This window comes from Scomber scombrus, chromosome 4, assembly GCF_963691925.1.
Source record: "Scomber scombrus chromosome 4, fScoSco1.1, whole genome shotgun sequence".
Lineage (NCBI taxonomy): Eukaryota > Metazoa > Chordata > Actinopteri > Scombriformes > Scombridae > Scomber > Scomber scombrus.
The window spans coordinates 6321880-6348282 of record NC_084973.1 but is presented as its reverse complement, the minus strand read 5'-3'; the positions used below and the strand labels follow the sequence as shown (position 1 = coordinate 6348282).

Genomic DNA, 26403 nt, shown 5'->3' with positions numbered 1-26403 from the left:
ATTTGTGCTACGTCCCCTCTGCGGAAATGCAGGGAAAGAGACATTGACATGACGAACAAAGAAAGTGAAGGACACAAAGTGCACAACACGATACTTCAAATGATCACAAAGGTTCTCAGAAAGATGTGGAGGAGGATGAGCGATATTGTTGTGCCAAAAATAACTCCAATTAATTAAAATAAAATGAAACTAGGCCTGACTGGCTTCTACCTTATAAAACAAAACCACAAAAGAAGATCAAACTAACTTATATAGAAAATAACTTTCAATATGAATACTCAGGGGGCACCAACCAATAACCTAGTGTTTCTTGACAGGAAGCAAACTATGTGGGTGAAAGTGTAAACAATAAATGTAAGACTTGTACAATGGAATGGAGCTCCACAAAAAAAGGATATTTTACCAGAATGATATATGAAAAAATGCAAGACCTTCTAATGTACAAGAAAAAACAAAAGTAATTTTAAATACTTAATAAATTACATCATATCCTGCTACAGCAACACAAAATGGGCATAAGGGATGACAGTAAATGTATAAAATGTTGTGCTGCAGAGGAAACTCTGTTCCAAGATGTTTGATTTAACATAATGATGATGATCCACACTAATATAGTCATTCCACTCACATCACAATCGTGAGAGATTTGCATGACTTCAGTGGAGTATCGTCAAATAACAACATTATCTTTCTTTGTATGGTCAAAGAGAAGCATGTCATGAATAATCACTGAGGAAATAGAAATGATCATTACATTAGAAAAGCTTTTAGATAACATAAGAGTGAGACAGAATACACTGAAACATTCGCTCCAGTGGTACTTCATGTCACCATTTTGAATGAAGTTAATAATTGTTGGTTAGGGTAATAACATATACATGTATGTATGATTTTATGAATATAAAAGGACAGCACAGTAATGAGCCATTTGTTGTAACCATAGTAATGAAAATGGACTGTATACAGTCCATGTGTTGTAGTAGTACTTCAGATGCATACTGGACAGATAATACCTCTTTATGTCCCTAATTACTCATTACTTTATTAATTTCACTCATTTATTCTTTTTTTCCCCCACTCATCCAAATCAACCCTCATGGTCTGCAGCCACATGCAGCTCTATCTCACACAAAGAAAATGTGATAAATTGTTTCCTCATTATGTCAAATGACGAAGCATCTCACTCATTTTCATATCACGTTTGTCTCATTAGTTTACCTTGTCTGGCATGAGCTAATCAAAGAACCAGAGGCTCATTATGGAGGTCTGCATAACGATCATTGTGTTATGATGCACAGCAGGGAATCTTCTGCTGGCTGAAGGGAAAGCCTGTTCTGTAAATTCATTATAACATATATATTATAAGGAGTTGTATTTTATGGGATATTTGGCCATTGGATACAGTAATGAGATATTCATTTTGCATAACAGATTAAAATGTATTAAACTCACACTGGTTTTAGCGATTCTACACCTGGATGTTATTGTTTATGGCTTCAACAGGAGATACTTTCAAGGAAGGTAACAGATTCTCACATAATCCCCCTCTGGCTCAGGAATAGAGGTGGAGGTGATTTACACACCTTTGCAGAACTCTCTACTGGATGCAGTCCACATCATCTTAAGATAGAAAGTACATATTTCATTTGAAACAAAGAGGGAAAACCAGAAGAACATATAAAATAATCAAGACTACAAGGACTTGAACTAATCCTGCCCTTTTACCTTTTGTATTCCCTGAACCACTCAGCCCCAGGAGACCTACTAATCCATGCTCTTCACATTCTGACCACTGTGGTTTAATTAGCAATTAAGCAGTAAATGGCCCACATGTTTTCTTAAAATTTTTTAATTGACTCTTCATCAATGGAATTCTCTTGAAATACAGGCAGAATAACAGAAAGGTTTTAAGAAAGACTTCAGTATCAAATTGCATCATTTATGATATCTGGGGTATGTGAGGTGGTGTAACAGATTAGCCCCCTACCCTTAACATTTCTCACTCCGTGATTGTACATATTTCACCCAGAAGACTCATGAGCAACAGATTGTAACACAGAAAGAGATGGGAAAAGAAAGCTAGAGCACTGAAGGGAAAAAACTAAATGATCATGTAAAAGTTGAAAATATGTCTGCAGCTCTTCCTGAGTGGACAAAGCTGAAGTCAGAGAAGATGTTCTCTTGACAATCTTTTATTCTATCACCCACTCGAATACAAGAAAAAGGGAGCTGTAATGAATGATACATTTAGTGAATTAATATAAATGAAGTCAATGAGAGTTATACACAGCACTCTCTGCTCTCTTGAGCGGTTTCTTAAAGAATATTGAGTCCTGGAGTGCTTTGGTATTTGAGTGGTTACTGTGCATGCCACATAATCGCAAAGTCCCTGTTTTGACTCCGGCAAGGGCATTTTGATGTGGGAATAGATGAATTGTTGAAGACTGGTGCAATCTTCACCATCACCCACTCTGGGTCTGAACATTCCACTTGGTACATACCAATTACAAAATATGTCCTTCTAAAGTTTAATATGGAACGTGAAGAAAAATAAGAATACTAGGTATGGAGGATAAGTGTAACTTTACATTCTGGAAAGAATCGTAATGAGGGGAAATATTTGAATTATTGTAAAGAAACGATATGTCCTTTTAAGAGGAGAAAAATCTTATTTTAATTTCAGAGCACAGAGAAAAGATTTTAATCAAACATTATGGTGTAATCAGTGGGGTAAAAACATTTGCCATTGGATACAGTATTGGGATATTCATGGTGCTAGTGCAAATCTTTGTAACACATCTTCCAAAAATCATGTTCTACAAACAAAGACTGAGTGTTGTGACTGTACAACTGGATGTGGTTATTTATGGCTTTAACAAAACATCATTTCAAGGAAAGCAACAGATACTCACAACTGAACCGATTTGGTGATCTGACATTTCTCTTTGAAGCTACAGATCTTTACACACATTCATGGAACCATCAGTAGATTAAGGTCCATTTTGCTTTTTTACCCAAAAAATAAAACAAATGTATTTAATACAAAGGAAAAAAATAAATATAATAAAGCAAACAAGGCTTAAAAGAGTAAAACCAAACCCCTATTTAAACTCTATTCCAACAAACCACCCAGTCCCAGGAGTGTCACTAATCGTTGCCCATTACATTCTAACCACTGTGGTTCATTTAACTTCCCCTCCAGGTCAGCAATTAAGGGTCTCTGTGTTTTTTTCAGACTCTTCAAATCTACCCCAAATTAATGAACTTTTTAAAGATGGCACATCTTTCTTTTTTCATTGTATAAGAATACGTCTGTTCCAGTCATTAGACCACATGACAGGAGATTTTACACCTTTGTTAAAATGACATTTGTATAAGCTTTGGTTCTAATTACATCTTTGGTCTCCGTCAGAGAGGAAACATTTATTTTCAAATCTTGTGTTATTCTAAAAAGTATTAATTCAATGATGAAAACATTATAGAAGAAAGTTACCCAATAGTAGCTCTAACTTCCTAAAATGTTCTTATAGCTCAATTTTTATTATGTTGTTTTGTGCTTTCGTCTTTTATCGTGTGGCACTTTACTTTACTTTTCTACTTTTTACTAGAAACTCAACACAGGTCACAGACATCTTTTAAAATATTAACAGTCAGATGAGAGGAAACTTGGGGGTTTAAGTCGGACTTGTAACAGTCACATTTCACAAAAGGTGTAACTCTTCTTGCACACTCTGTCATTTCTGAATTTCACTTCTTATCTCACAGCAGACTTATGTATTTCACACATGTGCTTGTTGAACCCACAAACACAAAATAAGATTGGTATCAGTCAGATTAAACATTACTGCAGAACTTCAATCAGACTAAGGTGTATTTGTGATATGATATGTGTAACCTGGTGCAGAAGATCAGTCGTAGTGGCTCGGGTTGCACCTACAGGGATTCAGTGTTGCTCTCCGTTCTGTATCCTGTAGGCCACTGCAGTGATCAATGCTGCTCCCTTCCCACTTCCATCTTCTGACTTGAGGAAAGCCACTTTACACTGTGGTGCCAAATCCTGCAATGTCTCTTGCATGATTCTGTAGAAACTTTGGAAAGAGGGTGGCGGGGTAGGAATGATTTGAGAGGAGAAAGAGCAGAACAATGGAATGATTTGTGAAGGTTACCAATATGAAAAATTGTTGAAAATCTTTCTCTGTACTCTTTGATGTACACCCTGTTAAAATGGATGGAAACACAGGCGGTAACTGTGGAAACTCCTCATTACACTGAAGAAAAATTCTGAAGCCAGGATTGAAGTGAACTTATATAGACATATGACCACGCTTGAAAATAAAACATTTTTTCAAAACATTTCTTACTGAGGGTGTGTCTTATAGAGGGTGCCGTCTACTCCCACGGTGACGGAGAGCTGCTGCAGGTTGCGGTTCTGTCGTATCTTGTCGACCACGGCAGCTAAGCCGGCACCACAGAGCTGGGCTGCGCGGCGAGAGACCACGCTACACACCTCCTTCACCAGTACGCTGTCGTCACACGTGGAGGTGGTGAGACCGAGGTGCTGCAGAATGGAGCGGACCTGCCGCATGGCCAGACGGTCACTGTGGGATCACAGAGAGCGATAGGTGGGAGGTGCTACTGTGAGGTTAGGTCATATTACTGTGCACATATGGCTGTCGACAAAAACACCCAAACATGTAAAAGCTTCTTAAAAGATCAGTTCACTGATGTAATCAATAAATATGAACTTAAACAGAATCCTTCCTGACAGGATGCTTCAAAGATTCTTTAAATGTATTTTATCACTGCAGCTCAGAGGAAGATGAGGTGATTCATTTTTTTATAGACTCAGTAAGATCATGTTTAGAAATGAAGCTTAGAGAAGTTAGATGATTTGATGAGGGTGAGACTAAGATAAGCTTGCTTTGTGATGAGGCCTCAGGCTTTTATTTTCAATTCTATTGAAATGTATCTATTAATCTATTGAATTGATTTGCATACCTACAGCCATCAAAACATGAAGATAATGTCAAAGAATGTGGGTACTTCACACAAGATAAAGTTTCTTTCATCTTTCCTTTTGGATTAGTGATCTGCTGTGACTACGCATGCTCATAAATGCACATTCATTGGAAAACTGAAGGATTTCGATCATCAAGATTTACTCAAGGCTAGACAACTGTATTTGAATTCTGTGTTAAAGTAACGTATTACTATATAAATACAGCCCTACAACCATTGTTATTTAGTCAGAACTGGGGATTTGTCCAAGATGGCAGACCTGCTAAACTAATTATATTTAGGGGTACAGAGGTGATTGGGTCTGTGCACTTAATGCCATTTTGCTTTGACACATCACTAATGTCCACGTTTGTAATTGTGGCTTTCTGATTACACTGCAAAACTTCTCACATATTCTACATTCTACGTTCAATTACCATGGTGAGCAGGGGTGAGCTGAAGAGATTTAAGCCGAAAGCAGTCTGTAACACGCACCTCTCAATCTGTGACAGGAACTTTGTCTCAAAGATGCCTCGGGTCTTGAGTCGGTCGGAGAGTTTGCCTCTGAACAGCAGGCCTTTAGTGGTAAAATCGATCAGCACGTTCCTCACTATCTCTCCCAGGTACATGCCACTGATCATCTTCTCATACCTAAGACAAAAAAGACACACAAACTGAAAACTTTCCACACACTGACAAGAATAAAATCATAAAATGTAATATCAACATATATAAAACTACTACTTAGAATTTTCATCATAATATAACATCTATAACTGTACAAACTCTACAATCAAGCACCACTTTTTCCCTCCAGAAAACCCATCCAATGAAAGCTCTATTCATGAATGGATTATGGAATTTATGTAAATCATCAGCAAACGTCAGTTATGCCCGATGGTGTTGGCTCCTCTCATCAATTAGATTTCATAAGATAGTCCAGACGAGCTTCTTTCAACAGGGGAAACATTTCATTTAATAAAACCAAACTGCTTATAGTTTTATAAATCCAGGCACAAGGTGAAAACAAAAGACATCTTTACTAAAAGTTACAGTTATGCCAAGTGTCAATGACATCTCATTATACAGACCAAAGTCCATACCAGCTTCTTCTGAGAGCATCCACAGGTCATTTTTCTCTGCTCAGATGTGAAATTACTTATAGATTCAAAGTAGTCCCTATCCTTAAAGTAGGAATCAAACCAATTAAGTACTGCGGCAGAAAGTCCGACCCCATTTTCCAAGTGGTCTAATAATATACTGTCGTAATACACATTAAGCAATAATGGTCATAATTCCTGATATGTAGGGCAAATGCATCCACATAGAACGCAAGACATGGAAATCGGACATTTTTTTGCCTTAAAATGTTTCATCATGGAGATATCATATTCAATGTGTTCAATGAAATGCATGGATAATAATTACTATCATATCAAGAACCAATGCACCTTAAACCTTAAAAAGAAAAGATAGCTGCCAAGAGAGGTGGCATTATCACCGTTTTGTGACAATTTAACCTTGTAATGCCAGGTGAATCATATTAAGACCTCTAAATCATCAGTGTGATCATATTTTTTTTCCTGAAAAACCTGATGTATACAATCAGATACATATAGTACACAGATAAACCAATGCAGGTTTGAATAAGTAAATATTTTGTAGCTTAGTTTATAGTAAATTCATGTTGAAAATGTGTGTTTCAAATGAGATACAGCAGGTATAGAAGGTAATTCATCTCTAAATCTGTCAATTTTCCTTTTATTGCATGTCATGCATTGTGTGTTATTTTCGTACATAAAATCATTTAAAGGTGGTGATATGAGCTTTATGCAGTTGTATTCAATATATTTTTGTGTGTTTAAAAAAACATGCTATGAAAAATAAATAGCAAAAAATCCCAGTGTATCAAATATGATACAAAACTAAACTCATAGATGCAAAGTCTTATTTAATACATTTTTTGAAATACTTCATTTTCTGGCAATTATTTGGTGGTTCAGGCTTTACAGGGTTAAGTTTGACAGGGCAGTGTAGCTGTAAAGGATGAGAGCTGCTGGCTTCACTGCCTGAGTAGCATCACTAAATCGAACGCGCTTTCAGACTGTCTCACTCTCTCAAGCTACTCAATGTTACAGAGGAGCCCTGTGGTGCTGAATAGACAGCTCCTCTAAAGAGCACAGCTTTTACTGTTGCAAAGTTTTTTACTGTTATTGACGTTTTTATTGTCAAATATAACTGACTTGATGTGAAGGTCCACAGCTATTATCTGTCTCTGGCTGTCTCTATCTTTTTTATCTTGGGCACCTTTATTCTGATTCATTATATACAGTGCTTGTGTCTCCATGTGATGCTGTTTGATGTGAGTTCTGGCACTTTTTGGTTGTCCTTCATGTACATACAGTAATAGTAGTTTACCAATCCAATACCTTTGTTTTGTGGGGTTGTTAGAGCAATCGTCGACATCGCGATCGAACTGGGTGAAGAAGTCTTCTAGTTCGCCATTGTCACCGAATGCTCCCCACTCCACGTTGACACACATACGACCGTCATCACCCTCGACCACCTCTATGTTTTCCATTTCCTCCATGTAGCAGATGTTGGTGCCTGTGCCTGAATAAAAGGCAGGAGAGTTATTACATTTACTTTCATATTTATACAGAGGAAAAAACAAAAAGAGGAAGGCGGGGACAGACTTACCTACAATGAGTCCGACCTCACATTTGGGATCTTCATAGCCGCAAGTCATCATGGTTCCCACTGTGTCATTAACCACTGCCACAAAGTTCAAGTGAAATTCCTGGAGGCAGAGATAACAGAAAATTATGCTGGAAACACACTACATTAATTCCTATTTTACATGGTTTTGTTGTTATTTTTGGTACACTATAACTGCATAGTGTTTGGTGGCCTCAGGTTATTCCTGCTATACCTATACCATAAATAAAAATTGTCTATGTTGAAAGATATTCTGAAACCTGCATGGAAGGTCCAGATAATCTCAGATAACTCAAATAAATGACTGATTAAAATGCCCCTCTATTGATTTTTAAATCAGAAGAGGTTGTGATGTATTTCATGGGAGAAAGAGAGAATGAGAGGGAATTGATTGTAGATAAATATACACATAAAACCTACACACCTGCTCAGAAGTTTTAAAACCATTTTTCCAGTTTTTATTAAATGTACATAGTTAATTGCCTCAGTGTATTTTGAAATGAAATCACAGAACAAATAAACAATTAGAGATTTAAAAAAATTATCTGATCTAATCTCATCTTTAACACATTTAATCTACATTTTTTTACTCATCAAAATAGCAACCTTTTGTGTAACAGCCGAACAAACTTGTGATTTTCTTTCTATGATGGAAATCAAATTGCAGTTTGTTGCTGTGTTTGCTTTCACCCTTCTGTCCAGTTCATCCCAAACCAGCTCAACGACTGTGCTGGCCATTCCATGATTTTAAACCTACAGTCTTTTATTCCGAGCCCAGACCATCATGCTCATCCTCCATGCTTTTATACAGACAGAGGGTTTGTGAATCACAAAATCTGGGACACCTGTAGGAATTGTTTGTATCAAATTTTAAATTCTTCATTTGCATCCATTGCTGCAGAAAAGCTGTGAGTTACCCATTACTTCATCCCTGAAAAAAGGCCTTTCTTTATATAACTCTGAAATTACTTTTCAGTTTTCTGTGGCCTTAATTTATTTGTCTTGCCTCTGGAAATGTACTGCTTACTTTAGTGCCATTTACGGTTATTGACTTGACTTGAAGTCCTTAAATTTTAAATAAAAATTGGAAAAATGGGGGTGTTCTGAAACTTTTGACCGGTAGCATACATTTAAGAAATTGTAATTCAAATAAAATTATTTGAGGAGATATAGAGAAGATCAAACAAAGAGGAAATAAATGACTGAGAGCAATGTATACTTATATGTATGTATACATGTACATTTTCAATGTCAGCACAATTCATGTTTTCTGAGCATGTATTTGATATGTGTGTACCCACCCCTCTGCGGCGGACAGCATCTTTGAGCAGCGTGACTACATCCTCTCCCACGCAGCCGCTGGCCTTAAAGCCTTTTGTCCAGTTCAGAAGAATGCCCTGAAAGAAAAATGACAGTATTCATTTATGTTTGAGCGTGTGTTTGTATGACAAATAACTGCACCTGCAATAGCTGCACCACGTTTCAATTTAGCTTTCTGCCCTCAGGTTTATTACTGGAGATAATTATAACATTCACCCCTGCATTGTTTTTGTTATAAAGATGGTTGATATTCCCTGTCTAAGAGCCATCATAAACATAGGTACTTATTCATCTCCAAAGCCATTAGTGGGAAATTGACATTTTAGATGTCATCACTGGCACAGCAGCACATAATGAACATGCTTCAGTCACTTCAGAAACCCCAAACTGTATGCTCAGCCAGCCTACGTTGTATAAATAAAGGCTCAATTAAAAGAAGTGTGATAAATTTACACATTGGGTGGATCATCATTCACTAACTGAAAAATATAAGCATTTTGTCATGCTGTGAAATTGTAATGGTGAAATTATTATTTTACAATATTGAACACTACGAATAAACAATATTAAATACATTCAAAAAGTTATTCCAATTCAAATTTGAATTAAATTATATTTACTAAGACTAAAAATGTAAACAATTGAGCTACAGGTTGTGCAAGTCTTGAAAGTAATTGAATCATGCAAGAGAAACACTATGGGCCCTATCTTGCGCTCGGCACACAGTGGATGGCAGGCGCGATGCATTGTGTCTTTGTTGTTTCAGACTGACGCAGTTGTCATTTTGTCACGCTTCTCCCCCACGTTATTTAATAAGCAAATGCACTTGCACCGGTCTGTGTGCCTGTTGGTCTCAAAATGGGGTCAAGTGCATTGGTGGCATGTTGATATTTTGAGGCAGAGGAAAGCGATATGGCACATATTTCACTGTTATTTTAAGGGCACATTATTAAGATTTTAATAGGCGGGTGCACAATGAACGTACACACACATACAAAAAAATAGAAATACAAGTATTACATCAACATATTAAAAGATACATGTCATATTGGTGGGGGGGGGGGGGGGGGGGGGGGTTAGCACCCTGGAGAGTGCCTCTGCGGACAGTCTTCACAACTGTATGAAAGGTTAACATGATTAAAACAGTTTTTGAACAATATATTTACCAGTTACTCCATGACTGAACAAAACCGTTTTAAAGAGAACTATAACTGTAATTAAAAGATAAATAAATGAGAACAATGCACCACAGTGTGTGTGTGGTGTGCAGCTGTGTGCAAGGTGAACTGATGGGAGGAGACGTGAAAATATGCAGCACAGAGTGAGTTGTTGGTGTTTTTGTGGAAAATGGGTCTATGACCCACTTCTGCAACTTAGTGATTTTATCAACAAGAAAAGCATCGGAACATCTGTGGTTAAAACATCTGTATTAATCTGTTAATAAATGTGGGTGATTCTTACAGTGTTTATCCTGTAGGACTGATATGTTGATAAATCTGCTGCACAGAGCGCAGTGCCATTACGCACAGCTGCTCACTGTTTATTAAATCAGCTGATGACACCAGGCTGCTGCAATATCATCACACACACCTCTACCCTCATCAGACTGGTCAGTTATAACTTGGGTTAGCAGCTCATCAGCCAACTTTCTTTTCAGCAAAAGTAACTCATGTTTTATTTTTGAAACACATTACTTGACAAATGTGCTTCAAACTAACCATTGCTGCTCTTTTCTAAATGAAATGTAAAAACTTACAGACCATACTGCGCTCTGTATAACTACAGTGGGGGTCAAAGGTATAAATGTTCAGAAATCGTTTGTATTTTATTTTAGCACCTTATGGGCTTAAGAAAATAGTTATTAACATTATAAAAACTTAAACGGTCCATCAGACCGTTGCAGTGACACAGAGAGGATTTTTATTTTTTATATATTTATTGCTCTCTTGCCTTGATGACAACATCCAGTCTCAGAATATTTTGTTGTTTATTTATGTTTGAGAACTTTCATTCCTGCACTTGTGTCTCGTGCTTCATGCCTTGTGCTATAGATCGTTAAAATAGGGCCCTTTATGTGTGGAAAAAGGTGTTAAATATCCTGATGTTGTCAGCTGAACAAAAGAATCAGTCACTTAGTGAGTAATGTAAAATCTGTTGGAGAACTCCTTGAGCAACTATAATAATTTGATTCTACTCAATAACTGGTTTCCTCAATCAAATCAGACCGGACTGGAGCAGCAGTCAGGAAAAACAGTAGGAGTAAAAGAGAAATATAAAACGTCAAAAATATCACACATGTTGCTGAGCAGAAAGCTAAAATGTCTCTCTCTCTCTGCTATATTCCCCCCTCTGCTATATCAGTGTAACAAATGTTACATTTTAGAAATCAGATAACAGATAACTGCGCACTGTCCCTGTTTAGACAAAATAATAATAAATGAATAAAAAAATAAAAGTGTCTCAGCTGCATTTTTCAGTTCTCCGTGTCACACGTCTGACAAACGTAAGCTTCTATGTCAATTAGTTCAGCTGTCTAAACATTCTGCATACCAATTTGCATGTCACACGCATACATAATTATCCCCGGTGTTAGGCTGGCTTTTTGTGCTCCAGTGTGCTGACAGGCTCATAAAGGAAAATACTTCCCAGTGCTTTCTCTAACTTATAAACTAATGTTCTTTTAAAGAAGGTTAAGAGCCACATGCGGTGAATGTATGGCCAGAAAAAGAATGAAACCGATTAACGTGCCAATCATGGTGACTAACAACGTAAGGTCCAATTCCCACCTTATGTCCCTGTGTTTTCTGTGTATAATCAAACAAGGTATTTTGAAGGAAAACTGTCTATGCAATAACTACACGTGCAACATGTATTTTAGCAGTACAAACATTGTGCTGCACTTATTTTGAGTGTAAACAGTGGTGTGTCTTCTTGAAGTGAAAATAAACACATTCAATTAGTCACATTTTGCTACATTACACATGCACAGAGATGACACTATAACCATCACTTTGTGAAAAGCAATTGTGATATTTGGCTTATAAACATAAATATAAATAAGAGCAGTATTCTTCTTTCTAAACTCATGCTGATGAAAACCAGAGGCTTCACTTTATTGTAATCAAAATACAATCTATGAACTTCTTTGGGGAAATCTTCCAGAGAGGAGGAGAGAGAATAAATGCAGGTGTTGCAACCTTGAGAACATACAGATAATGTTTCAGCCAATGTGAAGTGCATGGCAATGGGCAAAAATACAAGTACAGTCCCTATAACATACAGTACCAGTCAAAAGTTTGGACGCACTTTCCCGTTCTCTTGAGGAGAAATTGTGGCTGGTGATGTATTGTAGGATAGCTAGCTCCAACTTAAATAAAATACTTGAATAAAACATTACCTGATCCAGTTTGCTTTGGTCACAGGGGAAGGAGAATGTGAATCCCAGAGGTAAGGATGCTCCTTTCATGCCCATATAATCCAGAAAGTCGCTCATGCAGTCCACAATATGGCTGAAAAGCTGAGACAAAAGAGCGAATAGAGACAATAAAAAATGTACAGAAACAGCAGTTCACAAAAAACATATCTTTATCTATCAGGTATGTTCCCTCAGTTTTTCAAAAGATACAGTACTGTTACGCATTAAAACACATCACGTCACATTACAGTGTTTACAGTAATTACTATTTACATACATGTGAAATACTAAAGAACCCTTTTGAAGATGTGTTACCTCTTCCCCTGTGCCTTGCATGGTCTCCTGTGGGATATTGTAGATCTTTTGGTGCATGTCCACTTTGTTTTTCTTTCCACTTCGCACTCGCACCAGCAGCACCCTAAAACTGGAGCCCCCAAGGTCCAAAGCCAAGAAGTCGCCATCCTCTGATGAGAACAACAAAGTGATTAACCCTCAATACATTGATTACATTTAATTTCAAACCTTTATTTATACAGGGTAGACCATTGAGAGGAAGTTCCTTTTTGCAAATATGCCCTGATTACAATACAAATATGAAATGCAAGGAACAATAAAAAAGCAATATATGCACATGAAAGTTAAAGTTCAATTAAAACATGCATTCACACTGCCCTTGGTCAGCTACAAGATTCAAAATAATTGAAAGGGATTAGCTCATCTAATTTTACTATCTTCTGCAAGTTGTTTCACTGTGTGTATATTATGTCAAGGCCAATTTCCAAATCTCAGCGTCACCACATTGATTTTTAAGAACCATATAGTTTTGGGACCTAGTGTTGTGTGAAATTGAACTATAGGTAATAAGACATGTGATGAGGTTTTGTTAAGCCACCTGGTTTTCAACTCCTCCAGCAGGGCAGCCCCTAACTTCACCCACAACCCTGTCAGCATAAACAGCGAAGCAGTTGAGATGGTGTACAGCCACAAATATCTTGGACTTTATCTTTGAACAACACATCACTGACATCCATAAACGCTGCCAACAAAGACTCTCCGTCATCCGTACACTTAGAGCACTCTGTTTCCCCCCACCTCCTGTTGCTACTTTATAAAAGCATCATAAATTGATTGTTCTTATATAGCGATTTTTTAGTCATTATGACCACTCAAAGCGCTTTTACACTACATCTCAATCACCCATTCACACACTGATGGCAGGGGCTACCACGCAGGGTGCCAACCTGCTCATCAGAGGGAAAATAGCCATTCATACACCGTCGACACAGCAACGGGAGCAATTTGGGGTTAAGTGTCTTAATGAAATATGGACTGGTGGACGACTGCTCTACCTCCTGAGCCACAGCTGCCCCACAATCATCCAACCCATACTCCTCTATTGTTCCCCCTGCTTCTTCAACATGCTGTCAGCACCCAACAGAAACAAACTAATACAGATCACACACAAGGCTGCCAAGATCATCAGGCTCCCCACCCCCAACCTCTCGGACCTCGATATCACAGCCACTGTACGCAGAGCACACTCCACAGCACATATAACACATATTTCACATTCCTTCCATCTGGCCAACTATACAGGTCGCTGGCTTGGAAGAAAATAAAATTCAGTAAAAGCTTCATCCCATATGCCATAACAGAAAGAAACAAAAGAAATAAGAGATTGTAACTGTGGGAAATGTATATATGTATGGTGGCAGGTATACGTGTGTGGTATTGATGTTTGTTCTTGTAACCTGTGAAGTTGTTTGTGTAATTCTCGTGGCTGTACGGAATGTGAAAATAATTATCCTGGAAAGGACAATAACATCTATCTATCTATCTATCTATCTATCTATCTATCTATCTATCTATCTATCTATCTATCTATCTATCTATCTATCTATCTATCTATCTATCTATCTATCTATCTATCTATCTATCTATCTATCTATCTATCTATCAGTTATTAATCTTGGTTTTAAGAATAGAAGCACTAAAAGGTTGTCTGAAAAATTTGCTTTCATCATTTTGGTTTGGTTTGGTTAAGAACGCCATTTTGCTTTTAAAATACTATATACAGTACTAATATACTAATAATAGTCATTTCATCAATATGTTTTTTTGAAGTTCAGATTACCATGTATCCATAAACCAAAGAATTTACATGTTTAGATATTATTCAACTGTTGTCCCATTAAGTGTACCAATATTTACTTCTACAATACTGTTTGCCAGTTTTCTAGTTTTACATCATGAATTGAACAGTAATTTAGGATCAATTTTCTGTATAGCACAGAAATCAATATATATACCTAAAATGGAGAACTGTGGCACACCACTTTAACACTCCTATAGCTTGACATATAGCCATTAGCCACAACAGCTTCAGTTCTTCCACTGAGATCATTTTCAAAGCAATTGCAAGACCTCTCATAAATCCAATAGATTCCAGGTGTTTCAAAAGCGTTAGATCAATCAATAAAATGGGACCTGCCTGTTATCTAATGCGCTAAAATCGTTCAAGACTTTTGATGCTGCTGTCACCATACCAAAATGAAAGCATCTGAGAAATGAGAAACTTAAATTAAAACCAAGTGAAAGGGAGGGTCAGTTTTTCTCTTAAAGCTACCTGTTCCATCTGGTGTAGACCGGACATAGGTGGGAAGCATCTTGATGGTCCCTTGCTCATGGGTTTGCTTCGACAGGCCTCGCACCATCGCCTCACTCATTCGCTTCTTGACCTCCAGCAGCTGCTCGTGGCTCAAGCGCAGGATGTTAAGGATGGCCTGACGCTCTGCGTGTTGAGCGGCAAGACGGTAGGCTACTGCTGTTACCATGGCTGCACCTTTCCCACTGCCAACTTCAGACCTCAAAAAACGCACATCACAGTCAGGCACAAGCCGTCGCACCATCTTGTGGAGCCTCCTGGAAAACCTAGACAAAGGAGATACACTCATTTTACTCTTGCAAAGGCAGGGTTATTCAATATTTAAAGTGTAATAACACCAATGTACATGATGTCTTGAACAAATGCAACGAGATAGCTCTACTACCTTTCGATTACCGTAAAAACCAGTGTATAAGTCGTAGTCTATTTTAGAGGGTGTCCCACGGGGAAAAAGGCTTTTCAATTAAAGGCTGGTTTATTTGAATACATCAGTAGTTATTCATTTATAAACACATATGTTTATACTCTAAAACTTTTTCAATTGACTTTTATTAGAAACACAATAAAACAAGATATTATACCTGAAACGGTGTTCGGGTTAATGGTTAATGGTCCAGTAATGATTTGCTTAACTGAACTGGACCGGTCACACCGGATTCGGGTTAGGCTGAATTTCAATTAAACCTTTTAAAAGAACACAGTAACTTTACATATTTGTTACAGTGTGTATCTGTGTGCTTACTCGAGTCCTAAAAACTCTTCGTCAGAGTTGTTATTGGGCCCAAGTCACAGTGAGTCTCACCAAGCTCACTGTCCCTGGACACTGTGTCAGTCCCAGATTCAAACAAAGCATCTTCCTCTGTTCCATCCAGTGGAAAAACAACAAAAAGTTAGTGAATCTTTTATACTTCAGATCTGTGCTCATACTGTGTCAGCGTGTGGATCAGTTAACCTTGTTGGAGTGGTTACACTCGTTCTAGTTTGTGAACTAGTAGCTTCTACCTGCTAAGATCTCATAGTCAGAAGTAGGAGATGGGGAGAGGAGCAGGGGGAGGTTGACTTCAGGTCTCTACACTGAAAGCCTGAAGTAGGAGAAGCGGGGGATTCTAGCGCGGCTATGAAAGCTTAATGATGCTAAAAGTAACATTAGTCACATTACCAAATTAACACACAATTTATAAGTATGTTGTTTTATTTGTGTATTTGTGTGATATAGGATTTGTGCAATATAATTTTATTTCTGTGTTTTTTATTAGCAATATGTTATAATTTGTGATTATATATGTTATGTTATGTATATGTTATTTCATTTATATTTATATGCTAGAATTGTTTCTATTCTTCATACTTCATTTTTGGTATTGTATATCATTTTGGCATTTATGGTTGTTATTTTCAACTACCTATCTGGTGGGTGGTGGGGGGGGCAAAACTTTTTAAAGTGCTTGCATAGTGCATACTGCATATCATAATTCATACTTAAAAAGTAGAACTGAAGCAAACATTTACTACAAGATGATTAGATAAAGCATTTTAAAATGCACATGCATTGTTTTGCATTTTGTGCATCGTCTCGTCTCATGAGCTGAGTTTATCGTCACACCCCTAATGTTTGCTGATTTTATTATCTTTGATGCACTGTTGTTGTTGTTTATGTGTGTCCTTGAGTGATTTGGAAGGCACCTATCGATAAAATGCAGTTTTATACTTACAAGAGGAGGAAAGTTATTGAAGCTATTGAAAGATATATTTACTACACTATGACCTTCTCTCTAGCTCTAACGAGTTGCATAAACAATACATTTTGTGTTCATAAGTCTTTAACAAGGACAAACTTGAGTATGGTGAAAACGCTGATTGTCTTCACTTCTAATGTGCAGGGATGAAAAAATATATAAATATAAATATCTAGATGGATGGATGGATAGATTTTTTTTACACACACACACACACACACATATACATGCAATCATTTCTCAACAATTGTTGACGCTGACATTCAATTCAGCATTCAATCTTGCCGCCATTCTCCACCGGTACTGAAATTCCTTTTAGAACGAAGCTCAACAGGAAAGTATGATCCTTCCACTCAACACTGCTCAGCTGTATATGTGTGTTTCTGAAATACACTAAAACAGATGTGATGGTGCTCAGGATGACTTACTCTGGATGATTTTTGTAGACAGAACCATCCACTCCAATAGTAGAACGCAGCTTCTCAGCAGCTTTGTTATCCCGGATCTGCCGAAGCACTGCCACTAGGGTAGCAGCACATAAGTGTGCGGCTCGTGTAGATACTATCTGACACACCCTCTGAGTGGCTATGCAGTCCTTCACAGATGGGTCAAGGCCCAGGCCCCGGAGCACCTTCTCAGCACTCGCCAGACCTTCTTCATCTCTGGTAAATGAAAATAGAAATCACAATCGCTGTAACTTTGACTGCCTGCAGCAATTCTGAACACAATGGACAGTTATTAGTTGTACAAATTAATGGATGGATGGAAAATTGAGATATTATTATCAGCCCACTCTGTATAAGATGGCGGTGTTAAGCTTATTTAGCATGTGAATTATTTCTTTGTCTACTGCAATTAATGCCAACTAATCTTCTCAGGCCTTTGTTGTGAAGTTGGAAGTGTTTGGCAGTTTTTTTTCAGTTATAACCTCGATTCCTACACATGTACTCAACCTTGGAGGTATGGCACAACATGCTGCCCTTCACTGTGAATTCAATCTCTACAACATAAATGGATTGAATAGAAACTAAATTTGTATAGTACCTTTATATTCTTCCGATCCCTCCAAGCACTTCAGCATATATAAATGGACCGTACTTATTTAACGTACTCAAAGCTTTTACATTACACCCATTCACCCATTCACACACATTCATACACTGATGACAGGGGGCTATCACACACCATTGGCCCAGCAAGGGTTTAGCAATTTGGGTGCCAACTGGAAGCTAACCACTCATTCTCATTCACACACCGTTGGTGCAGCAATGGGAGCAATTTGACTTGTCTTGCCCAAGGACACATCTTCTTCCAATTGGAAGACGACCGCTCTACCTCCTGAGCCACAGCCGCCCTTATCATAATGGTGTGTGAATATTACACACTCACACACCACTGGTACAGCTATTGGGAGCAATTTGGGTATTTTTTGTACATCCAGGTCGTAACATAGGACATTTAAATAAGAAAAACATTACATGCAAACAATAATCCTACCCCAGTGTAGTGTGCAGCAGAAAAAAAGTACAATCAGAGCTGCATATGTAAATAACATTCCAGATACACACTTTGCAAATAGCAAGAGAGAGTTTGCTACTTTGAGTCCATGTGTGACCACAGTGTTAGAGGGCACTCATTAAACTAAAACCTACTACTTAAAATACTGATACTATCACTACTGCATCTGAGTTTTCTCAAACACACAGACTCAACACAACTTACTTGTCATTCTCGATGTCATAGATGTAGCTGGTGTTGAAGCTTCCAGTGGTAAGAAGCTGTGCTGTAATCTTGCCCTGGAACAGCAGCTGCTCTTTGGCCATTTTCACCAGAATGAGACGTACAAGTTCTCCCATGTACATCCCACTGATCATCTTCTCAAACCTGCATATCAACAAGCAGAAAAGAGCAACAACATGTCACATTCATATTTTTTTTCTTTTTTTTAATTAATTAGGTTATTAGAGTAGCATACCTACCAACATACTGTAGATACATGCACAGGTACATGCACATACAAACATTAATGCAAGAAATTATAGTCTAATAGATATATAGGAGATAAGTTGAAGGTACTTCTCTTTCTAGGACGGACAAGCTGTGTTTCCGTCATCTCAGGGAAACAATCTCCACATATATGAACACTGCTTTAACATGTGCAAGTTACACGCCAATATTACCCATTAATACAGATATCAAAATCTACTCTATTGATTTAAGCAGGTCACCATCACTGCAACTAAAAATATCATTCATTACCCAATATATCCTGAGCAAAACAGAGTCCTTCTCTCCAACAGTATAATGTGAGTATTCACATTAAAAGAGCCCAATATACCATCTATAACATCAGTGGATACAAAAAAGGATTTTGATCAGGGAGAATGGATAGACATATTTACATTAAGTCATTTCTCTCACAGTATTGAGACAATTAAGTGTGTTGTAGGTGGTTTCGTCAGTAAGAGAATGAGACCAGCATGTTTATTACAATGTGATATAGGCGTTACATAGTGGTGGCATCATTATGTTATTGTCCTGAATGAATGAATGAATGTATATTATTCTGAATTCATCTTAAAAAAGGTATGCATTTTGCATTCACAGCAAATCCCAACAAGAAAATACACTTATAAAACAAAGTAGAACTAATGGTGCCTTCAACACAAGCCTGCTTGCAGTTGAAGTAAATAAAGCCACTACTTGAAGCTCTAAAACACTCACAGCTGCTTTCCAGGGTTCAAAGAGCCTGCATCTATCTCCCGGTCAATGTCAGTGCGCAGATCCTCCAGGGCACCGTCATCTCCAAAAGCGCCCCACTCCGTATTAACACACATCCGCCCCTCGTCACCATCCAGCAGCTCAAGGTTCCTCATTTGCTCCATGTAGCAGGCGTTGGTCCCCGTTCCTTGAGGGATGAAGTGTCAGTATGACATGTTAATTACTAACTAGTTCTCATTCAAATCTTCTTTCTCTTCTTCTACACAGTTCAAGTCAAACTTGAACAATTCATTTTATAATACCCAATAACATTTAAAAAATGTATGCTGGCTCACTGACACACTGTTATGGCTAAATAGGACACTTGAAAACAACAGACCAATCATTGATGTTGTTTGCAACACCTGTGCTTTGCCTACATGACAAGTCATCAAATAATCTCCCGAACACCTGAGTAGTGTTCTTGACAGGTGTGTTGGTGGAATACACACGTACTAAAAAGGAAAGAGAACCCCTGTCTTCACTTGCAACAAAATGTTGCAGTAGCAGTTCATGTTCTCTTTTTCCTTTTTCATACATGACAAGTCTAAATGTCTGCTTTGAAAATGGCTGAAAACCAGGGGTGACAGGGTTATTGCTGTCAGGGCTCCAGACCTTTGGAAGACCTTACCTGAGGAAACATTTACCTCTTTCTTTTAAATCATCTCTCAAAATGTACTTTCACCGAATGGCTTTTTCTTAATTAGTTTATCTGTTATTTATATTATCTACTTTCATGTGTTACTTTTATCCATCATTTTATAATAAATTTTAACTGTTCCATGTGTTATTTTATTTGTTGACTGTGATTTTGTATTGGATTGTTCTCCTTCTTTCTTTTACCTGTGTTTGTGAAGCACTTTGGAACAGTGGCTTTGAAAGGTGTTTTCATAACAATTATTATTATTATTATTAAGTCAATCAAGAATTTGTGAGAATAAATCTAATCAGGCAACATAAGTGAAGAGATCGGTGTGGGTGGACTGTGACCGTGCAGGGCCTTCAATCAGTAAGAAAAGAAAAGTTAATTTTTGACTTGATATACATCTTGTAGGCACCCAGGCAATTTATCCCAAAAGAGTGATCACACAGGTCCATGAGCACCAGCTGGCAAATGATGTTGCCAAAAACTTTTTCCATAGATACACCAGCCAGAAATGTACCTTAACAAAAACATGTGTACCTTTTAATCTAACACCAATAGATAGTACAGTGTGCCTGTTTTAGATGTCTCCCTGCTCCAAATGAAAGGGTTCATTGAAGGCTTCTGCAGAGCTTTATGATGAGATGATCATCTAAATCAGGTGCATTGGAAGGGGTAAACATCTAAAAAGTGAATGGTAGGTAGGGGTGCCTCAGGACCAGGATTGAAAAACACTGAGATAGTATGCACTAAGTACTAAGTAATAAGATAGTAAACCACACACATTTGGACTGATTTAGACAGAACTATAGGCGCGGTAGCAATATGCCTGCATGTACTATGTATGATAGTGTGATGACTATTACTAGTGACTATTTAGCATCAGAAACAGGACATGTCAATCTGATGCAGGTTTGAAAGAGTTTTCTCAAGCATAGTTGGAATATGCTGGTGTCTGGCAGTGTGCTACAAAGCTGACAAATCCAATTTTTACATTTAACCAACTACAGACCGCCTCAAATCTTCCTTTTATAGCCAAAATCATTGAGAAATTGGATTTTAATGAACTCAGCAATTTCTTGAACTACAGTGGACTTTTTGATTTCAATCAGGCTTCTGACCTCACCACAGTACTACAGTCTTTACACTGGCTCCAAGTCAGCTATAGAATAGATTTTAAAGTTCTGCTTTCACCCTTTCAGACCTGGCTAATTTTTTTGTTAAATGGACGTGTGTTAAATGAAGTTGTTGATGTTAGAGAAATGTTCACACGCAGCCACCCAATTCTAATAGTGGTGAGAAAGAGTGTGAGAGTTTGCAGCTTTTTATTTAGAGACATTCACTGGAAACATCCTACAGTCTTCTGCCTGTATGATAATTAGTTTAGACTTAGTTTAACATTCATAAACTACTGCAGTGTGTGTTGGCTGGTCGACTCGTTTGTAAGTCCTGGAGTTTGGTGCTCCGTTCCACTAACTTAGTCTCTAGGTGACTACTGTCTCACAATGCTGATTGTAAAACTATTAAATCCAAAAGGCGCCGAAACACTTCCCTTTTTTGAGGATACAGCATAACTCTAACAAGTGTGGGCCATGCTCCATCCAGGTGCTGCGCTGTGCCCTCGTGGCTGACTTCTCCCTTTTTTTTGCCATCAACATAATATAATTAACCACATAGACCGATCGATTTTTTAAACTGAAGTACTTCTGCTGAAATACACTGGTCTTAATTCTGGTGCCGTTATGAAATCTGAATATAATGGCCAGTAAATGACAGGCTGTCTCTGAGGATAATGCTTCTTTTGTTTTAATCTGAATTGCTGCTCACTTCTGTTTCACGTTGATAGTTGGACTAAACTCACCCACAATGAGGCCGATTTCACAGTGATCATCGTCGTACCCGCAGGTCATCATGGCTCCCACTGTGTCATTGATGACTGCCATAATGTCAACATCAAAATCCTGCAATGAGATTCATTTTTATTGTACACATTAAAAAACAGCACAGACTTTACATTAATTTGGAAATAGGCAAGTCACTAGTAATTACATTCAAGCAGGTGTAAAATGTGATAGAGTTGGACCATACAACATGATGAAAAGTTCAGCTTTGTTTTTAATGTCAATATTTTTCCTTAGAACCATTTTCTTTGTTTGCAGACACATCCCTGCTGGAATTTAGCTACAGGTCTAAAGATATTGCCTTCATACAAAAGCAGCTGTGTCAACCTATAAAAAATCCATGTTTGCTTTCTGCTGGACATGTTTAACATTTACTTTCCAGAGTAGTTGATGAATCTGAATGTCAGTCATCCCCTGTAGTAAATGTACATTTAATTCATTGCCAGGTTGCTGTGCACCTTCCCTGATCTCACCTTAATCCTCAGTATTTAAGACATGTGCAGCCAATAGTCATAATGGTAGCTGCTGAAGACATAACAGAGTGGTGCAGTACATAGCTGACCCAGCTCAATACTGCTCATCCCTAAAATAAACAATGTGTTTAATTAAAAAAAAGGATTAGAAGGAAAGTACAGGGATCTAATATAATCAAACCCAAAATCCAGGAGAGGTCAGGCTGGCAAGTATATTTACAGTGTTAGGAACCAGTGATTGAGCCACTTTTCGCTGTTAGCAGGAAACCTTTTTGCAATCAAGGTCATGTCAGCAATTTTCCTCTTGTCATTTGGGAGTTGGAAATAGAACTGAGTTCATCATTTCCACTTAAAGACCTTCGACTAAAGTCAGCCATAAATGAGTGGCGGTGCACCCTGCTGCTTCTCAGTGACAGCTGCCAGGTTCTTTTTTTAAGCTTGTTGTGCAAATGCACACAAGTTTGGAAATGTATGAAAATGATCTGTTGAACACTTACCGCTCGTTTTTTGACAGCTTTCCGCAGGAGGCTGACCACATCCTGTCCTTCTACCCCGCTTATCCTGAAGCCTTTGGTCCAAGACACCAAAACACTCTGAATATAAGTGAAAGAAAGCATTGAACAAAATCAGTAATATGTAGAAGTTTGTTGTTGTTTTGGACAAAGCCAAAGCTGCACTAATACTCACTGTATGTTTACCGGTGTTTTCACCCACAAGATATTGACCCATAACTTATGGGTAAAATGTTACATGAAATCAGTGGCAACGTTAGACTTTCTCATTGTCATTTTGATGGACAGGGTCGCAGAAATTCTGTCATGATTTCATTCATTTATTTTCACTTTTTAACAATTGGCATAGCTGCACCCCTCTGTGATCCGTAGCAGTCCAAAGCATCCAGTCCTGAGCTCTTCAACATGCTGTCAACACCCGGATAACGAGTTGGAGGTAAGCAATGATGCCCACATGCTGCAAAGGGAATCTTTTTTGATAGAAACCTCACTGAATCTCGTCTCTGCCTCACCTGAAACATTTATCTACACGCATTGGCTGTTGCTCATCCTTCATCCTCCACCGCATCAGTGCCTTTTTTTTAACCAAGTTGATATTTTGCTATAGTATGTAATGTTGGCTAAAGGCACCTAAACACTGAACACATGCACGTGAGTCCAAAGACAAGACTTGATAATAAATATGTGCACTCGTCACCAACAGGAGTGTAAACTTAAAGTTACGGTTAATCAACGTGACCTTTGCTTGAAATAGACAAAAATGTTTAATCACTCACCTCATCCAATTTGGTCTGCTGACAGGGGAAAGAGAAGGTAAAGCCCAGAGGAAGCTTTTTATCCTTTATGCCCTTCTTTTCCAGGAAATTAGCCAGACAATCAGCTATGTGGTCAAATAACTGTAGGACAGAGAAAAAGGTCAGTTTTCTTATTAACAAAGAAGGAAACATTGCAGGTGTTTCAGTTTCTGTATAATGTGTATGTGTGTCTATGCATACATGCTATAATTATCATCACTGCTAAAATTAAAAGTTACATGGAGAAAAAAGGACGAGAGAGGGTTTTCTCGACTGCAGGGGATATAGTTACTGCAAGCAGATCTGCCCTCACTACACACAATGTAGACAAACTCATTTTTTTGAGAAAAAACCTCAAAATTGAATGACACTTTAGTACCTTCTCAAGAGGTGCATAGTTGACCTAACAGACTCAGTTACTCACACATGTGATGCATTGGTCCTAAAGGCACAGATTAGATTTTTCTCATATTTTGTGTATTTATTTTGTATTTTCACATCAGGAGATGCTATTCAGTTCTGTTTGTAATTTTCTTGTTTGACTTGTGCCAGTATAGTTTACATTTGACTAAATTGAGACTACCTCAGTCTATCTTTTCCTTTGTATTAACAGAATGAGAACCCTCCTAATACATTTGTTTTATGTTTTATTCTATTTATGTTTTACTTTTATAACAGGACATGGTTCTTTATTTTGCAGTCAATTGGTGTCTGTTCAAAATAAATGAAAAAAAGCTAGTCTTTTTCATGTGATTTTTTGTTGTTTTTTTCCCGGTGTACCGTTACACCCCTAGTGGGTTAACAATAAGTTGGAAACAGGAGGTGGATGTTTCTTGCAGTAACTCAAACTTATAGACATGTTTTACTGCTGAGTGGGATATAATGTTTCCCTAAACAGTAAAACAAAAGCTGATTTTAACAAAAAAACAGGGGTTACACTCTCTTTTTTCATGAATTTAATTCAATTCAGCAGCTTTAGAGGAAATCAAAAAGAAATGCAATGCAATATAGCAATATTAAAGACATTAATCATTTCAATTTTCAAGGTTGATCGATAAGATTTCAACTGTTGAAGCTCTCTGATAAATCACTAAAAACTGAATACTGATATACCACTCAGTCTCTTTTTCAAGCACTTGAGAAGCTCAGACTACTACTGTGCTTTTGTACTGGTGCTCATCTCTTTTTCTATACCATTGGGAAAAGCTGTGAAAATAAGTGATGGTGGTAGTGATAATCAAGACAAAGGCACTATGGGTGTTGTCAGTATGAGGCTGCAGGTGTTGCTCATGAGGTTCTTCAGGCATTTGTTTACTGGACTTTGTTTGAAGTTAATCGATACATTAAAAAACTACTTGTGGCATTATTTCTAAAAAGCACCCTGACTTTACTTTTCATGCCTAAAACGCTGGCACAATATTGTATATCCACTGCTGATGAATAGTCTGGTTATAGTCAGTTTAATTCAACTGAGTTGAACTTAATCATACATACATAGAGCTGCACAGCTGTGTCTCTGACAGAGCCACATCTGCTCAGTCACACAACAGGTGACTGACAACAATAGTATTGTTGTTTGTGGTGTACAGTGCATATTATCTGTGTGTAATGTGTAATGTGTAATGTCTCTAACCTCAGACCCGCTGCCTCTCATGATGTGATCCGGAATGACATAAATCTGATTTTCCATCTCCACCTTTTGCTTGCCACCAGCCATAACTTTAACCAGGAGCACTCGGAAGGTGGATCCACCAAGGTCGAGGGCCAGGAATTCACCTTGTTCTTTCAATAAAAACAAACAAACATTCAAATAACATCACATATCTCACACACAAGGAATTTAAATTTTAACCTAATTACACAAAGGTCTTCAACCAGGTTATCCAGGAAAAATCATGTTGAATACATTTCCTTCCTCATAAAACATTAGGAACAAACCTTCTGTATAACTACATTTCATTCCATCTCCAACAGAAAACCATGATGAATGTCTCTAAATGGCTTGAAGATTCCCATTGATGTCTAAATGCCACAAAGACATTTATGTCTAAATGCTAAGAAAAATATAGATTAACATTTAGACATAAATGAATCATCATCCTAAAGATTGTATATCAGGGGATACTTGTTAAATAGCTTTATTCCTGCCTTTCCTTCAAAAAGCAAGGGAGAAAAAAAAGGTAATTCGTCTTCCTCTCCACAGGGTACCTTAAAATAACATAATAAACACAGTCACAGAAAAATCACATCATTGACATGGGAAACCACCAACCTGTTGTGAAATCAATGTAAATCAGCAGCAGTGATGGGCAGTAGCGGCGTTACAAGTAGCCGCATTACTAGTTTAACTACATTTCTTAGTAGTGTGGTCGTAACATCGATGTTATTTTTGTTAGCTCTGGTAAATACCTGAATGTATTTCCTTAAATTCGCGTTTGACGTCACTTTTTTTTTTTGCCAGGCTGTCA

General features: G+C 37.7%; 1 protein-coding gene across 1 annotated transcript in view; it reads right to left on the bottom strand.

Moving 5' to 3' along the window:
* Positions 1–1882: 1882 nt before the first annotated feature.
* The window catches only part of hk2 (hexokinase 2), a 28878-nt gene continuing 4357 nt past the window's right edge, over positions 1883–26403 (bottom strand). The window contains exons 3-18 of the mRNA XM_062416979.1: positions 25569–25717; positions 23918–24037; positions 23127–23222; positions 22117–22216; positions 19577–19760; positions 18575–18736; positions 17281–17514; positions 15078–15382; positions 12767–12915; positions 12434–12553; positions 9018–9113; positions 7699–7798; positions 7428–7611; positions 5494–5649; positions 4362–4598; positions 1883–4088 (exon numbers count right to left, since the gene is read on the bottom strand). Of these exons, the coding sequence (XP_062272963.1) occupies positions 3944–4088; positions 4362–4598; positions 5494–5649; positions 7428–7611; positions 7699–7798; positions 9018–9113; positions 12434–12553; positions 12767–12915; positions 15078–15382; positions 17281–17514; positions 18575–18736; positions 19577–19760; positions 22117–22216; positions 23127–23222; positions 23918–24037; positions 25569–25717 (2537 nt within the window). The 3' untranslated portion in view covers positions 1883–3943. The remainder of the gene's footprint in view (positions 4089–4361; positions 4599–5493; positions 5650–7427; positions 7612–7698; positions 7799–9017; positions 9114–12433; positions 12554–12766; positions 12916–15077; positions 15383–17280; positions 17515–18574; positions 18737–19576; positions 19761–22116; positions 22217–23126; positions 23223–23917; positions 24038–25568; positions 25718–26403) is intronic.